General features: G+C 54.3%; 2 protein-coding genes across 2 annotated transcripts; one reads left to right on the forward strand and one right to left on the reverse strand.

Annotated features, from left to right (window-relative positions):
- The first annotated feature begins 5146 nt into the window (after positions 1-5146).
- INKA1 (inka box actin regulator 1) lies at positions 5147-7009 on the forward strand. The gene is made up of 2 exons (XM_061195366.1): positions 5147-5342; positions 6094-7009. Exons 1-2 carry the CDS (start codon positions 5292-5294, stop codon positions 6892-6894), a joined length of 852 nt encoding a protein of 283 aa, XP_061051349.1. The 5' UTR covers positions 5147-5291; the 3' UTR covers positions 6895-7009.
- Positions 7010-7109: 100 nt separating this feature from the next.
- UBA7 (ubiquitin like modifier activating enzyme 7) lies at positions 7110-15920 on the reverse strand. Its single transcript, XM_061196841.1, is given in 25 exon segments — positions 7110-7315; positions 7773-7873; positions 7949-8041; positions 9607-9798; positions 9890-9976; positions 10257-10339; positions 10890-11073; positions 11327-11401; positions 11495-11678; positions 11770-11834; positions 11933-12138; positions 12218-12383; positions 12477-12632; positions 12710-12790; positions 12948-13030; positions 13033-13054; positions 13236-13418; positions 13833-13979; positions 14073-14170; positions 14371-14506; positions 14607-14697; positions 15029-15135; positions 15245-15379; positions 15479-15647; positions 15732-15920. Coding segments are annotated over 25 exon segments (3021 nt in total). The 5' UTR covers positions 15788-15920; the 3' UTR covers positions 7110-7194.
- Between the last annotated feature and the right edge of the window lie 955 nt (positions 15921-16875).

Raw genomic sequence — 16875 nt, forward strand, 5'->3', positions numbered from 1 at the left:
ATAGGAGCACTTCAATACATAAGGCAACTGCTAACAGCTATGAAAGACAAAATCGACAGTAACACAATAATAGTGGGGGACTTTAACACCTCACTTACACGAATGGACAGATCATCCAGACAGAAAATTAATAAGGAAACACAAGCTTTAAATAACACAATAGACCAGATAGATTTAATTGATATTCATAGGACATTCCATCCCAAAACAGCAGATTACACTTTCTTCTCAAGTGCACATGGAACATTCTCCAGGATAGATCACATCTTGGGTCACAAGTCAAGCCTTGGTAAATTTAAGAAAATTGGAATCACATCAAGCATCTTTTCTGACTACAACGCTACGAGATTAGAAATCAGTTACAGGGGAAAAAACATAAAAAACACAAACACATGGAGGCTAAACAATACACTACTAAATAACCAAGAGATCACTGAAGAAATCAAAGAGGAAATAAAAAAATACCTAGACACAAATTACAACGAAAACACGATGATCCAAAACCTATGGGATGCAGCAAAAGCAGTTCTAAGGGGACGTTTATAGCAATACAAGCCTACCTCAAGAAACAAGAAAACTCTCAAATAAACAATCTAACCTTACACCTAAAGGAACTACAGAAAGAAGAACAAACAAAACCCAAAGTTAGTAGAAGGAAAGAAATCATAAAGATCAGAGCAGAAATAAATGAAATAGAAACAAAGAAAACAATAGCAAAGATCAATAAAACTAAAAGCTGGTTCTTTGGGAAGATAAACAAAATTGATAAACCATTAGCCAGACTCATCAAGAAAAAGAGGGAGAGGACTCAAATCAATAAAATTAGAAATGAAAAAGGAGAACTTACAACAGACACCGCAGAAATACAAAGCATCCTAAGAGACTACTACAAGCAACTCTATGCCAATAAAATGGACAACCTCGAAGAAATGGACAAATTCTTAGAAAGGTATAACCTTCCAAGACTGAACCAGGAAGAAATAGAAAATATGAACAGACCAATCACAAGTAATGAAATTGAAACTGTGATTAAAAATCTTCCAACAAACAAAAGTCCAGGACCAGATGGCTTCACAGGTGAATTCTATCAAACATTTAGAGAAAAGCTAACACCCATCCTTCTCAAACTCTTCCAAAAAATTGCAGAGGAAGGAACACTCCCAAACTCATTCTATTAGGCCAAGGGGAGATCAAGAAGAGATCAATCCTCAACAAAATACTAGCAAACAGAATCCAACAACACATTAAAATGATCATACACCACAATCAAGTGGGATTTATCCCAGGGATGCAAGGGTTCTTCAATATACGCAAATCAAGCAATGTGATACACCATATTAACAAACTGAAGAAGAAAAACCATATGATCATCTCAATAGATGCAGAAAAAGCTTTTGACAAAATTCAACACCCATTTATGATAAAAACTCTCCAGAAAGTGGGCATAGAGGGAACCTACCTCAACATAATAAAGGTCATATATGACAGACCCACAGCAAACATCATTCTCAATGGTGAAAAACTGAAAGCATTTCCTCTAAGATCAGGAACAAGACAAGGATGTCCACTCTCGCCACTATTATTCAACATAGTTTTGGAAGTCCTAGCCACGGCAATCAGAGAAGAAAAAGGAATACAAATTGGAAAAGAAGAAGTAAAACTGTCACTGTTTGCAGATGACATGATACTATACATAGGAAATCCTAAAGATGCCACCAGAAAACTACTAGAGCTGATCAAGGAATTTGGTAAAGCTGCAGGATACAAAATTAATGCACAGAAATCTCTTGCATTCCTATACACTAACAATGAAAGATCAGAAAGAGAAATTAAGGAAACAATCCCATTCACCATTGCAACAAAAAGAATAAAATACCTAGGAATAAACCTACCTAAAGGAGGTAAAAACCTGTACTCAGAAAACTATAAGACACTGATGAAAGAAATCAAAGATGACACAAACAGATGGGGAGATATACCATGTTCTTGGATTGGAAGAATCAATATTGTGAAAATGACTATACTACCCAAAGCAATCTACAGATTCAATGCAATCCCTATCAAATTACCAGTGGCATTTTTTACAGAACTAGAACAAAAAAATGTTAAAATTTGTATGAGACACAAAAGACCCCAAATAGCCAAAGCAGTCTTGAGGGAAAAAAACGGAGCTGGAGGAATCAGACTCCCTGACTTCAGACTACACTACAAAGCTACAGTAATCAAGACAATATGGTACTGGCATAAAAACAGAAATATAGATCAATGGAACAGGATAGAAAGCCCAGACATAAACCGATTCACCTATGGTCAACTAATCTATGACAAAGGAGGCAAGGCTATACAATGGAGAAAAGACAGTCTCTTCAATAAGTGGTGCTGGGAAAACTGGACAGCTACATGTAAAAGAATGAAATTAGAACACTCCCTAACACCATACACAAAAATAAACTCAAAATGGATTAGAGACCTAAATGTAAGACTGGACACTATAAAACTCTTAGAGGAAAACATAGGAAGAACACTCTCTGACATAAATCACAGCAAGATCTTTTTTCATCCACCTCCTAGAGTAATGGAAATACAAACAAAAATAAACAAATGGGACCTAATGAAACTTCAAAGCTTTTGCAAAGTAAAGGAAACTATAAACAAGACGAAAAGACAACCCTCAGAATGGGAGAAAATATTTGCAAACGAATCAACGGACAAAGGATTAATCTCCAAAATATATAAACAGCTCATGCAGCTCAATATTAAAAAAACAAACAACCCAATCAAAAAATGGGCAGAAGACCTAAATAGATATTTCTCCAAAGAAGATATACAGATGGCCAAGAAGCACATGAAAAGCTGCTCAACGTCACTAATTATTAGAGAAATGCAAATCAAAACTACAATGAGGTATCACCTCACACCAGTTAGAATGGGCATCATCAGAAAATCTACAAACAACAAATGCTGGAGAGGGTGTGGAGAAAAGGGAACCCTCTTGCACTGTTGGTGGGAATGTAAATTGGTACAGTCACTATGGAGAACAGTATGGAGGTTCCTTAAAAAACTAAAAATAGAATTACCATATGACCCAGCAATCCCACTCCTGGGCATATACCCAGAGAAAACCATAATTCAAAAAGACACATGCAACCCAATGTTCATTGCAGCACCATTTACAATAGCCAGGTCATGGAAGCAACCTAAATGCCCATCGACAGATGAATGGATAAAGATGACGTGGTACATACATACAACGGAATACTACTCAGCCATAAAAAGGAATGAAATTGGGTCATTTGTAGAGACATGGATGGATCTAGAGACTCTCATACGGAGTGAAGTAAGTCAGAAAGAGAAAAACAAATATTGTATATTAACGCATATATGGGGAACCTTGAAAAATGGTACAGATGAACCAGTTTGCAGGGCAGAAATAGAAACACAGATGTAGAGAACAAACATATGGACACCAAGGGGGGAAAGTGGTGGGGTGGGGTGGGGTGGGGGGGTGGGATGAATTGGGAGATTGGGATTGACATATATACACTAATATGTATAAAATAGATAATAAGAACCTGCTGTATAAAAAAATAAATAAAATTAAATTCAAAAATTCAAAAAAAATATAAGTGAAAATAAAAATAAAAGCATTGCTTACTTGATGATTTCTTTTTTGGAAAAAAAAAAAAAAATACCATCCACTCGCTTTGCCTCCCAGATCCAAAGCTTCAGTCCTGATCTCTTTCCCAGGCAGCAGAGTCACACACCCAGTGGCTGACTCCGCATCCCCTCTTGGATGCCTAACAGGCATCTTAAGGGTCACATGTCCACAAATGATCATTTGATTTTCGTCTCCAAGCCCACTCTTCTCCAGTCTTGCTTGGATTGATTCATGGCCATTCCATCCAATCAGTTGTTCAGGCCAGAAATCTAGGAGTCATGCTTCATGCTTCTCTTTCTCTTCCCATACTCATGCATCAGCAAGGCTTGATTTTTAACTCCAAAACATTCCCCCAAGGGACCCCCTTCTTTGCAGCCCAGGTGATGCTCAAAAGCCCCCATTGCTCCCCATCACACCAAGAACAAAACCCCTTATTCCTTTCTAAGACTGCTAGGAGCCTGGTTTTGCTGACCTCTTCACTCCCCCAACTACCACCATCAGAGATATCTAGGTCTTCTTTATGTTATGCCCTGTCTAGCTCCTGTCCTCTCAGGGCCTTTAACTGGCTGATCCCCCCACCTAGAATGACCCTCTTCTTGATCTCCCCTTGATGGCTCATCCAGATCCCATACAGAATGCCACCTCCCCTGAGAGTCCCCTCTCCCAAGCTGGCCCGTCGCCCTCATTCCCTGGTATTTTTCTGTCTACTGACTTGTCTAGTTTATCTCCAGTTAGTCTGTGTCCTTGAACCTAGCCTCCGACTATGGAGCGGCCTCAGGGAAGGCTCTGACCGTTTGGGTCAGAGAGCCCCGCCGTAACCCCCTGTACTCAGCCCGCATGTGGTCTGGGTCAGAGGGGATGCTGGTGTCGCCTCGGAAATCGCAGCTAACCGGGCGCTGCCCACTGGAGGGCAGCCCTGCTTAGCTAGGCCGAGACGAGGGGCAGATAGGGCGGGGTCTGGGCCTTGGCCGAGGCTCCTCCCCGGTGCTGCAAAGAGGTTCTGCGCTCCCGGAGTCCTCTGAGGGGCCGGACCCCTCCCATGACTTCCAGGGACTGTCAAGGCCGGCTCCAGGAGCGGATTCAGTGGGTCGAACCGCGAGTGGGCCACATCAGTGCCGAATCCGACGATTGGGGGCGCTCTGCCCGCTCAAGGGCGCAGCCGGGGAACCCGCGCGGGAGGGACCACAACTCTATCCTGGGAAAAATGGGGAAGCTGAGGCTACCGCAGGGCAGCGACTTGTCCTGGGTCATGCAGCGAACCCGGAGTCAACTCAACGGCCCGGGACTTTGGGTAGTCAGGGGCCGGACGCGGCCCAGCTTCCAGCTATAGTCCTGCCCCTCCCCTCAGAGCTGCTGTGGAGTGGGTAGTGGGCGTCCGGCTCACCCACCCGGCACAGTTCGGGGGCGGGGCCACATCAGCCCCGCCCCAGCCCCATTGGCTGCGGCGCTAGGGGCGGGGCGGGGCTGCCAGATGTTGGGGCGGCAGCGACGGCGGGAGCTAGGGAGAGGGAGGAGCCGCGGAGCCAGGCGGAGGGTAAGGGCGCCGCTGGCCGGCCCGCGGGGCCCTCTCCGCACCCCTCTCGCTGAAGTTCGAAGAGGAATTGGCAGGCCTGGCGGGGGCTCCGGAACGGGCATGCACAGTGCTCGGCTTGACAGTTTCCTGGGCCAGCTCCGCTGGGAACTGGTGAGGCTTGGGAGCGGTTGTGGCTTGTGAGGATGTGTGTGGGGTGCTCGGCTGCCTTCCTGCCCGAACGGCACTCGGGTGGGGGGCTCTCCTGAGTGCCCATCCAAGACAGGATGGGGGCGGGGCGACGCAGATGGCCCAGATGGCCCGCGTCGGGTTTCGGACGGTTGGAAGCTGTGCTGGGCATCAAGTAACAGCCGCCCAGCTGGCCGTGCTGCCGGCGCGGCGGAGGAAGTTGGTGGGAGAAACTTCTTGTGGGGCGGAGCAGGGGGCTGCGAGGGACTAAAGAGGTGTGGCGCTGCTATGGATGCCTCCTATTCCAGGCTGGCCTGTACCTCTGTCCTCTATACCCCACCTGGCAGGTGCTCTGTTCTTCTCTGAAAGACGCTGCGGGCTTTGGGGAGCTGAATCCCTCAAGAGGCACAGGATGCCCCCCCCCCGCCCCAGCCCTGAGCAGGACTTACTTCCCAATGCAGGCCCGCAACCCTGCCTCCCGCCCTGGTGGCGGGTACCGACTTGCCCGGCGCTGCGTGCTGCAGCCTGCCGGACTACTACCAGGTCGGCCGATGGGAGCCACACGAGCTTCGTGTGCCAGCGCCCCATGCCGGCCCTGTGCCCACTAGAGGCTTTGCTGCTTAGGCCTGCAGGCCAATCCAGCCCTCCTGGGCCTTCTGTTTTGGAATTGGCCTGACCAGGCTGACAGGGGTGACAAGCACTGCTCCTTCGACTTCTGCCCTCTCTTCTTCCACAGCTGTGTGGCCGGGACACAGACTCACCCCCAATGCCTGGCCCCCTTCCGCAACCCCCCAAACCTGGCCCAGGCATGCGGCTCAAGCACCGGCTCAGGGCCTCAGATGCCTTGGAAGAGGACTCAGCCTGTGGTGTGGAGGAAGAGGAGGAAGAAGCTGTGGTGACAGGAGACAGGGGTGCAGCCTTGGGGGGCCCCAGGGAGCATGCCCTAGACTGGGACTCTGGCTTCTCAGAGGTGTCAGGCAGCACATGGAGAGAGGAAGAGCTGCCTGTACTCCAGCATCCACCACCCTCAGCATGGCCCACCCGTAGACAGCGCCTCTCGGCCAGTGGCATCCCCCTGCCTGGCAGAGCTCCTGCGGCCAGTGTACCACCTGCCCACCGACCACGGCCCAAGTCCACCCCAGATGCCTGCCTGGAGCACTGGCAGGGGCTGGAAGCTGAGGACTGGACAGCAGCCCTGCTTAGCAGAGGTCGTAGTCGCCAGCCCCTGGTGCTGGGGGACAACTGTTTTGCTGACTTGGTGCACAACTGGATGGAGCTGCCCGAGGCAGCAGGTGAGGGGGACAGTGGGGGTGGGCCCCGTGCCCGTGCTCGGCCCCCCCAGTTCCTGCTTGGCCTCTCTGAGCAGCTGCGGCGCCAGCTGGCCAGGGCACGCCGGGCAGCAGTGGCAGGAAAGCGACTGTCATGCCCACCTCGCCCGGAACCCGAACTGCCTGCAGATGTCTCACGCTTTGCAGCCCTCATGAGTTGCCGCAGTCGCCAGCCCATCATCTGCAATGATGTTGTCAGCTACCTCTGACCCTGCCCTCCAGCCTGGGACAATAAAGGCCTTTCTCTGCACTGTCCTGGTTCCATACCCCTGAGGCTCCAGGAGGCAGCCTCAGTCCTGCAAGGCACAACTCAGGCAGGCGAATCTAAAGAGCCTTTTCCCTCCCTGTAGGGGTCCCTGTCATGTCCATGTCACACCCCATGTGTCTGCCCCATGTTCCATCATCCATCCTGTCCACTTACACCTTCCTTCAACAAGCATTTATTAAGCGCCTACTGTGGGCTTGGGATGCATGGCTCAACAGAGCTGGGTGGTGGGGCTGCTGCCTTGTCACAGCTTGTAGTGCAAGGGTGGGAAGGTAACGTCCTCCTTCTCACCCTCATAGCTGAGCTCCAATACCAGCACCCGCTGCTCAGGCACCTGGCGTGTCACCTCCACCAGATCCGTCACCCTGGTGGCATGGGGGGGAGAGGGGTGGGGAGATTGGGTAGGTGAGCGGTGGCAGGCAGAGAGTGTCCTGGCCTGGACTATAGGGTGTTGGCGGGCCATAAGGAGCCCAAGCCAGGAGCAGGAGCAGCCCAAGACAGGAAACATCTGAAACTATTTTAGGAGCGGCTGGCGGGGTGGGCAGGAGGCAGGAAGCTGTGAGTCCTCTGGGAGTGGGCCGTGAAAGGGGAGCTGAGCAGGGCGTGAGCTGGTGGGGCTGGCCAAGCAGGCAGCTCCTAGAGGCCCCTCCTCAGGCTCTTGGCCCTCACCCCACCCCCAGCCCATTTGCTGGCTCCATTTGGCAAAAGAAAACTTCAGGAAGGTGTGAGGGGCCCAAATGGGATTGGGAAGAGGAAAGGCTGCTTGTCCCCCACCTCCAACCTCCAGGGACAGAATGAGGTTAAAGCCAGGTGTGGGCTCACCTGCGGGACAGGTGCTGGTCCTGCTTTTCAGGGGACCATCCTGCTGAGTAGAGCAGGGCCTTCCCGTGCAGCAGCATCCTCACCCTCAGCCCATTTAGTTTCTAGAGAGAGACAGGTTAGGTGCCAGCTGGGCCAGGCTGGGCCAGACCTGGGGGAAGGGCAGGAATGGGGCACACCTGGACATGGGCCAGCAGTGACTCCAGGGTCCTCTCGGGCTGCCCAGCAGGCACTTCCAGGCGGTCCCAACAGGTCCACTTCCAGTGATGGAACTGGGGGGCGGTAGTGGGGAGGAGTGAGAAGCTTCTTACACACACACCCTCCCCCTACCCCAGTTACCAATAGCTTATGGCCCCTTTCCTAGGGGAGGAGCTGGACTAGAGGCAGGAAGCAGAAGCCAGGGGGTGGGGGTGGAAGGTGGGATCTGGGCCCAGAATCTCAACACCCTCCCCTCCCATGCTGGGGCCAGCACAGGAAATGGGGCTACGGGGCCCCCACACAGGGAAACAGGCGATCCATCACACGGGCTGGTTGTGTGTGTGTGTGTGTGTGTGTGTGTGTGTGTGTGTGTGTGTGTGTTGGGGGGGCAATGCTTCCTGAGGAAGCGGGAGCAGGGCCGCTGCAGTCTCTGATAAAGCTGCTTGTTGTTCCTCAAATGCAAGGCTGGATGCTGGGGGTGGGGTAAATCCTGTCCCCTAATCCTTTACCACCAGGGCCTTGGACTACTCATGGGCACATGGCAAGGGGCACAGTGACTCTAGCAGGAACACAGTCCACAGAGGACTCCTCTTCCTGTCCCTTTGTTCCTTCCTTATTTCTGGAGTCTTGGGGTTCTGGTACCCAGAGCTGAGGGCATAAGGGTGGCAGGCAGCCAGGGACCAAGACAGGAGGAGTTCTGCCAGCTCCCCAGAAAACACAGTGGGGTCAAGCTGAGATGAGGCCAGAGGTGAGATGGGGGACCCTTCCCCTCCCCCTCCTCCACGGACAAAGGCAGCTTGTGTTCTAGCTAGAGGAGGGGCCCCTCACAAAGGGGCTCTGTGTGCTGTGCCCTGAGGGACCCCAGGGCTGCTCAGCAAAAGCCCAGTGCTGGCCCATGACCTCTCCCCTCTCCCCTGGTGAGGGAATTCTCTCTGTACCCTCTCCTCTGCCCTAAGGAAATGCCAACTATCGCAGAACCTGGGCACACAGCCAGGGGCATTCATAGCCCTACACTTGAAGGAACACACATGTACACAAGCCCACATGTGTACTCACATGCACACACACGCAAGCCCACATTGTGAAAGAGCCCTGCAGTCCCATCTGGCACACAGATGTGCAAGCATGCTCCCTCCATGCCCACACACCACAGGGCCAGGGATGCCCAGACCCGTGTGCACTCACACCTGTGACATGAATGCACACATCCCCACAGGGCTGCACACCCCACACCGGTGGTGGTGAGCTCAGTGCCCTTTAACTCAGGTCGAGGGGGCGGGCCAGGATCCCCATGTTTGCAGGCCGATATTAGGCTCTGTTTGGGGCTAGGGCCCTATTCCCCCTCCCCCTCAGGGGCACTCCTGGGAAGGAGGGAACTGCGGGGGATGTCTGGCTCCACTAATGAGTTAAAGCTGCAGCTCCCCCAGACCCGGACTGTTGGGGAGTGGGGGTGGCTGACGGCTGCTTCCTGTGTCTGACAGGTCCCAGCCTGGCTTTGCAGCAGGGAGGCGACTGGAGGGAGTCTTGAGGACTCCCCCAGAGTCTGGGTCCTGATGAGAGCCTGAAGCTAAAGTAGGGCCTGTTTGGGTAGGTGCAGGGAAAACTCAGGTCTGGTATGGGTGGGGTGTCAAGGGCTCACCTCCTGGATGGCTGGGGCGTGAGGTACCCAGCGGCTAAAGTAGTTTTCAGCCAGGTTCAGGTAGCTGTGGCGAAAGGCACTGCGGGGCCGTGGGCTGCCCACCACCTTATACAGCTCCAGGCCCACCAGGCCAGCCACAGCTGCCGTAGTAGTGGCAATGGCTGGGGTAATCCGGCCCACAATTCGCTTGGTCTGCCAAGGACAGGAGATTTGGTCTGGGCCCAAGGCATAAGGTTAGGGTTTGACCCCCACCTCCAGGCCTGAGCCCCAAGGGGCAGGGTACCTTGGTGCGGTCTGCTGGTGGGATCCCATAGTTCTGAGCTCGCAGGCTCGCCGCTGCCGCCACAAAATCCACATGGAAATCATCGTCCTGTGAGGCCCAAGGCACAGTAGTATTAACATTGTCCCAGTGCCCCTCACCTCAGCCGACCCTGTGCCACTGCACAGCTCTTCACACAATTCGGTGGGGTGGATGCTCACATCTCCCCACTTAACAGATAAGGAGGCTGAGGCTCGGGGAAGGTGAGCTGCTTCTGGGGTCCTTCTGGGAGGAAAACTCAGGCCAAGGGGCTTCAAAGCTACCTTCTTAGCTCTTGACCTTCCCCAACAACTTCTCTAGCCCCGCCCTTCACCCCCACTTGGGCTCCCACCTTCTCAAATGTCAAGGGTTCCAGGGGAGGGCCCACAGTCCAGATTTCCAGGGCTTCATGCAGTTTCTTCGACTGCTCAGGGCCTGTCAGGGGAAGGGGGTGTTGGGGCAGTCCTTAGCCCCCATGTCCTGCACTCTTCTGGAGCCTGCTGCCTATCCTTGGTCCCTGCCAAGCCTATCACTTACCACTTTCAGGGAGACCCCTTGATGGATGGTGCAATCTCCTCTCCAGCAGCCCCAGCCCTCACTTGTGTGTGTGTGTGTGTGTGTGTGTGTGTGCCCATGCACACCTATGTGACTCTGTTCTCATCTGGGGGCCACAGCTAGTTGCTCCCTAGGGCCCAGTGGTTTGTGTTTTTTTGTTTGTTTGGTTTTTGTTTTTGTTTTTTTTGGCTGAGAGTCTGCCAAAGGAATGGGGGTGGGGGAGTGGGGTGGGGGTGCGGTAGGCAGCAGGGAGAGGACCTACTGAGGGGCCAGAGGATGAACCCAAGGCTAGAGAGAAGCAAGGTCAGAGGGCCTGAGAGGTATTGAGTTGGCTTCAGGGCCCCCAGACCCCGTCTTCTTTCTGCAGCACAGGCTGAGGAGGGTCAGGCCTTTGGGTGGCAGCACGGGGGGCCAGGGTCAGGGACCTCACCAAACTCAGCATAAGCCGAAGCCAGCTCCAGGTCACTAGCAAAAATGGGGGCTAAGTCCTGTGGGTCAGGCAATGGCAGCAACTTCAGCAGTCGCCTGAATGCAGTCTGGTCCCGTGAGCCAGGCAGCCCATGCATCTGGGCATACAGGTTGGCAGCCGCTAGCACGTAGAGGAGATGCGTGTCCTGCAGTGAGACCAAGAGCAGGGGTGGCTGCATGGGCTTGAGCGAGCTTGTGTGGGTGCATGGGGTGGGGGTCACCGCCCATTTGTGGATCTGTTTGAGTGCCTGCCTCTGCCTCCCATGTGGACACCCACATGTGCACAAACACGGCTCTCTCCCTCTCAGCATCTGTGCATCTCTACAAAATATAGAGGTGCCCACCTCTGCTCTGAGGGGCCATATTCCCATCTCAGGGCCGCCAAGGGACTCCACTCACTTGGCTGGCGTCAAACTCCAAGGGCCGGGGACACTGTTTGGGACCCGACCAGAAAAGAGTTCCATCCTCTAGCACCTAGGGAAATGGAGGCTGCTGGGCTCAGCCGGGTCACCCTGAGCCCTCAGCCTCCTGAGGAGGCCCTCAGCCTCCTGACCCCTAGCCACCCACTTTGTCAGGTGGGAAGCGGCTCAGCAGCTGTGTGATGCCATAATGGAAGCAGAGTTGCCACTGGCCAAGGGCCCAAAGCACGCAGTGTTGCCAGGTCTGTGGACGCTCTCTCAGGACACCCAGCACCACCTGCTGCAGGGTCAGCACCTGTGACTCATCCAAGTGTGCCAGAGACGTGAATGCCCTGCGGGCAGAGGAGAAAGTTTGAGGCTAAGCCCTAAGTCTCTTGGTGTTAGGGAGCCTGGACTCCCATTCACCCTTGTTGGCGGTCTTACTGTTGGTGGCAGTTGATGGTCTCGGCAGACAGACGGAAAAGTCCTTCAAACTCATCCCGGGCCCACTGTGAGGGGAGGGAGGAACCATGAGGTGCCGGTTGGCAAAGAGGTCTGCAGCTGAGGACTGAGCCAGGTGGGTAGGAGTCTCTGGGGTTCTTCCCACCTGCAACGTGTGCTCGGTTGTGCTGGGGAAGTGCCGCACGGTGCAGACAGGGTAGGAGGCATCCTCAGAAGCTGCAGCGGAGGCGGGGGCTCTGTAGTCCTCAGTCACGTGTGGTATGAACACACAAGCACTGCCCAAGGTGCCCTTGGTGCCCGCCTCCAGTAGTGGCTTCAGATAGTGGGTGCAGCGAGCAGCCACATAGCGCCCTGGCGAGGGGGGCAGAGGGTCAGAAGTGGGGCTGGCACAGCCTCGGACAAGGGGTGAGTTCTAGGCTTGAGCACTCACGGGCCTGGAAACTGTCCAGGGCAGCAGCCACGCCATCCACACTGGAGAAGAAGTTGTCCCCATAGATGTGCTCTGTAGTAAGATCCAGCTGGTAGGTGAGCGGGGTCACCTGCAAATCTGAGTTCAGGCGGTGAGCGGCCTCTGCAGCCACCTCCGCCTTTGACCTCTGAGAAGAAAGCAGGAAGACGTTGGGTGGGGGAAGGGGCGCATTGTGGGAGGACAGTCCAGGACACGGGTGTGGGGACGGGTCGGCACTCACACCAAAGTCCTGGGGCCTGAAGAGAAACTGCCGGCTGAGGTTGGAGCGCTCCACGTGGTCCATGTCAGCAACAGTCACGCCCCCACTGCCGCCGGCACCCAGGCCCACTAGGGCAAAGCCTTTGAGCAGCTCGCAGCCGATAGCGCCAGCACCCACCTGCCAGCAGGAGCAACCTTAGCCAGAGGGCCAGGCCTTGCCCTTCCACATACTCCCAACCTCACCACATAGCTCACCAGGAGGTAGTGCTGGTGGCTCAGCTTCTCCTGAAAACCAGCCCCAAACACTGCAATTTGCCCGTCATAGCGGCAGTCTCTCTAGGAGACACAGACAGGGGTCAGTGATGGCCACTGGCCTGTGCTGCATCTCCCTCCTGCACCCAGTTTTCCAGGTCAGGATCTCGGGACCGTTCTTCCTCTTTCTCCCCCAGTCCTGAGTTTGGATAAGGCTTGCACCCCTACCCCAGGTTCTCACCGGTGCATAGTCCTCAGGATTGGGAAAGGGCTCCTCATCTTCTGGAAGGCAATCAAGGGCATCAAAGTACAGCCACTGGTCCAGGGCATAAACTTCTTGGAGACTGCCTAGAAGTCAGCACTTCAGTCTGAGGACTCTTCCCACCTCCTAATCCCCTCAGATCCTGGCTGAGGGCTGCACCCAGGTTGGTGAAGCCCCCAGGGCCGCTATCTGGTATTGGGCACCCTGTGGCACCCACACCGACCTCTGCACCCTTCCCAGCCCCGCCCTGCCTCTGCCTGTGCCCACCTTCAGCACTTCCTGAGCAGCCACTGCACCCAGCACGGCTGCCATGGGGCTCAAGCCACCAGCACTGCTCAGGGCAACTGTCCGCACCAGAGCCTTATCCAGCTGCTCTTCCAAAGGCTCTCCTTCTGTCCCCTTCAGTGATTCCAGGGCCTGGGCTAGGTCCACCACCATCTCTGCATCAACCTATCGGGTAGAACTCTGTGGGTAAAGCAGCCCCAGCTTGAGCTCCACTCCGCATTTGAATCCTTCAGGCAGCCATCCACCCTGTTCCACAGAAGAGGAAGCAGAAGCCTGAGTGGGAGGGCCCCACTAGCGGATGCCCGGTGCCGGACAATGGCCCTGGAGGCTTCCCCAACCTGGGGTCACCTTCCAGGCCAGATCTTAGGGGTTAGGAGTAGCATGGGTCCCCAGGCTTTGTGCTTGGCCCTTTCATGGATCCAGCCTCTGGTCTACAGATAGTGTTAATCATCTCCTTTATATGAGTGGGAAACTGTTTCTGGATTCAGTCTTGGATCTGTAAGACAGTCATTGTTGCCTCCTGGTAGGTGAGGCCCCGTTAAGACAGAGGCTGGAGGGAGGGGCAATGGGGCCACTCACAGGATCCCAGGGCTTAGGAGGGCGGCCATGGAGCTGCTGAAACTTGTGCAGTGCATGGAAGGCCTGATGCAGGCAGTGGGCACGGTGAACTTCCTGGGGACTCTGGGCCACAACACGGGGCTGAAGCAGGGCTGTGTCCAGGGGCTCCTGCAGGGGGCACTCAGTTCAGGGTCATGTCCAGAACACTGCGGGCCCCTTGAGGCGCCCAAGCTCCCCAACCTCAGATGCACTTGAACTCACGTGGCTCACAGTCTTGGGTCTCTTGACCTCAGTGACAGCCCCACCACGCAAGTAACGAGAGAAAGTTGTTGTGTCCCCAATCTCCAAGGTCCCATCCCCTGGGGGAGATCGAGCCTGGTCAGTATGCCCTCTGAACCTGAGTAGTTCCCCACACCCCATCCTGTCTTGCATCTACATTCTTGATGTTGCTCCACCCTGAGGAAGGGGGAGGGAGAACTTATCTCCAAGGACCAGGTTGTGTCCACCCCCAGTGGGGACCTGGGCACTGAGCCTGGAGTTGGAGTGGGGTTGACTTAACTCTGCACGTGGAGAGGCCGAGGAGCACAGCCGTTGAGCTCCACCATGCCCTCAATGCCTGAGAAAGTCACCAAATCCCCACTGTTGAAGCGGTGGGCATCAGCCTCTTCTCTCAGAGTGAGAATGCCAGGGGAGCCCTGGATAAGAGGTGGCTTGCTCAGGGCTGCCTGTCCCTGCGTTCCACAGGCTCTGGCAGCCCCTCCTTAGTAGGTGAGCACCCCCCACATTAGCACCCACCTGGGAGATGTGCTGGATGGCAGCCATCAGGGGTTCTGCCTCTGTAGGGTCCTGCACAGTGAAGTCCTCACCAAAGTCACAGAACAACTGCCTGTGGTGGGGTGGGAGGGGTCACTGAGATGGCTCAGTGGTTAACTGCCACAGTTGTGGTGAAGGGTGATGTACACTAGGGCAAGCCCAGAGGAATTGGGAAAAGAATGCTGGGAGAGGCTTGGAAGCTGGAGTTTGAAGGGTTTACTGGATCAAGTCTGGAGGCTGGGGTAGAGGAAGCAGACAAATGGGACTGGGGACTGTATAATCAAGAGGGGATGCTGGGACAGGCCTGAGGTTGGGTGGAGGGGCTCTAGAGCAAGCCTGGAGCTGGGGACAGCACTGGGACCAGTTGCTGCCTGTGATGTGGCAGGCTAGGTAAGCCATCTCACCCCACGAGGCCTCGGGTGTCAGCCACCAGAAAGCAGACTCCGTGTTTATGGCAAATGGTGCCCACCTTCAGCTGCTCCTGTAGCTCCGAGGCAGTCAGCACCACCACCTGGGTGGACCTCATGATCAGCAGGGACAGAACCACTTCAAGCCCACCCTGCTGCTAAAGGCTGGAGGGGGACACTGGGCTGGCCTGGAGAGTAGGGCTGGGAGGGCACCTGGAAGTCCAGCAGCAGGTCCTCGGTGATGTCACCTGTGTGGATGCACACCTGAACAGCTCCATTGAGCTTAGCCAGAAGTTCTTGAGATGCCTCAGCCCTGCTCCTTCCCAAGTCCTGCTCTGAGAGGAAAAACTAAAGAGAGACCCAGTCTGGCTTTAGCAAGGAGTTTTCTCTTGGGCCCTATCCCCAAGGGCTATGGTCTGGAAACCCATAGCCCCCCAGGACCCTCACCTGGGCAGACAGGTCAGACCAGCAGGTAGGGTGGGGATCATGAAGAGTGAGGCTGCCCACGCCCATCAGGACCAGGTTTTTGGCCACCTCAGCCCCCAGGCCCTGCAGGCCTGACAGTAGCACCTTGGCTCCCTGAATCCTCTGCATGGCTGGCAAGCCCAGCACATACCTGTGGGTGGGAAGTAAGAGGGCAGGCGATTGGAGATCAGAAGTCAGAAGGCCACCCCGCTCTCCTCCCCACCTCGGGCCTCACAGCTGCCGCGAGTACAGCTCTTCATCCAGCGACTTGGAGGTCTCCAAGACATCCATCCTGAGGCCTGGGGCCGGAAAACAGGCTGCAGCGCTTACAGATAGGGTCTCTGTGTGGCAGGCAGTGCCAGCAGGAGCCAGTGCAAACAGGCACTAAGGCTAAGGAGTGAAGCACACTGCCGGTCACAGCTTTCTTCCTGGCTCCTCTGTCATTTCCGGGGAAAGCAAAAGTGAAAGTGAAACTAGACTGAGCAGGCTCCTGGTCCTGCCTCCAGCCTGTCCAGCACAGCCTAGCCTGGCAAAGAAGAGTTCTGGCAGCCTTAGGGCACTGGTAAGGTAGGACAGAATTCCTGGATCTGTTCCCCCTCTGGGAGAGCAGGTATTTCTCTTGAGGAAGGGGGCAGGGCCATAGGAGGGATCCATGCGGTCTCCTGTAGCTCCCTAGATGTCCTGAAACCTCAGGCCCCTATCCCCCTTAGGGGCCCCTGCCTGGATGGGCTTCCTGCCCACAGAGTACCGATGGGAACTCCCTTGTCCTGAGGACTCGCCTGGTCTCCTAACCACACACAGAGACCTAGAGACCCTAGAGGGCAGAGCCAGTCCCAGAGGCTGTGAGAGCTTATGGATTACGTTATCCCACATCCAGGGCTTAAACTACAGACTTGGGGTGGAGCCTAGCATCTTTGAGAGTGCCTGCGTGCCCCTAAGCCATCTCCTCAGGGATCAGGGATTCCCCTCTGCCCACAGCTGCCTGGTCAGGACAGTTGGCAGCCCTAGGTGGCCAGTCAGGATCTCTCACTGATGAGTGCCAGGACTCAAAGAGGGTTCTCAGTCTCTGAGTGCCAGCCCTGAGAGTGGGCGGCCTGGGGCAGCCATGATCACGTGTCCTTATTTGTCATTTAAACTTTTATTTTGAAATAATTATAGACTCAGAGGAAGCTGCAAAAATAGAAAAGAGAGGTCCTGTGTACCCTTCACCCACAGATGTCCCCTTCTGCCTTCTTAGGAACTTGGGGCCAGTTCTTTAGAGGATGGACCACAGCTCCCCAAAAAACTCCACAATAGCTAAACCAGGTGCTATCATAAATTCTTTTTTTTAAATTGAGGTAAAATCCATACAACATTAAAATAACCATTTTAAAGTATAC

This window comes from Eubalaena glacialis, chromosome 7 (assembly GCF_028564815.1).
Source record: "Eubalaena glacialis isolate mEubGla1 chromosome 7, mEubGla1.1.hap2.+ XY, whole genome shotgun sequence".
Lineage (NCBI taxonomy): Eukaryota > Metazoa > Chordata > Mammalia > Artiodactyla > Balaenidae > Eubalaena > Eubalaena glacialis.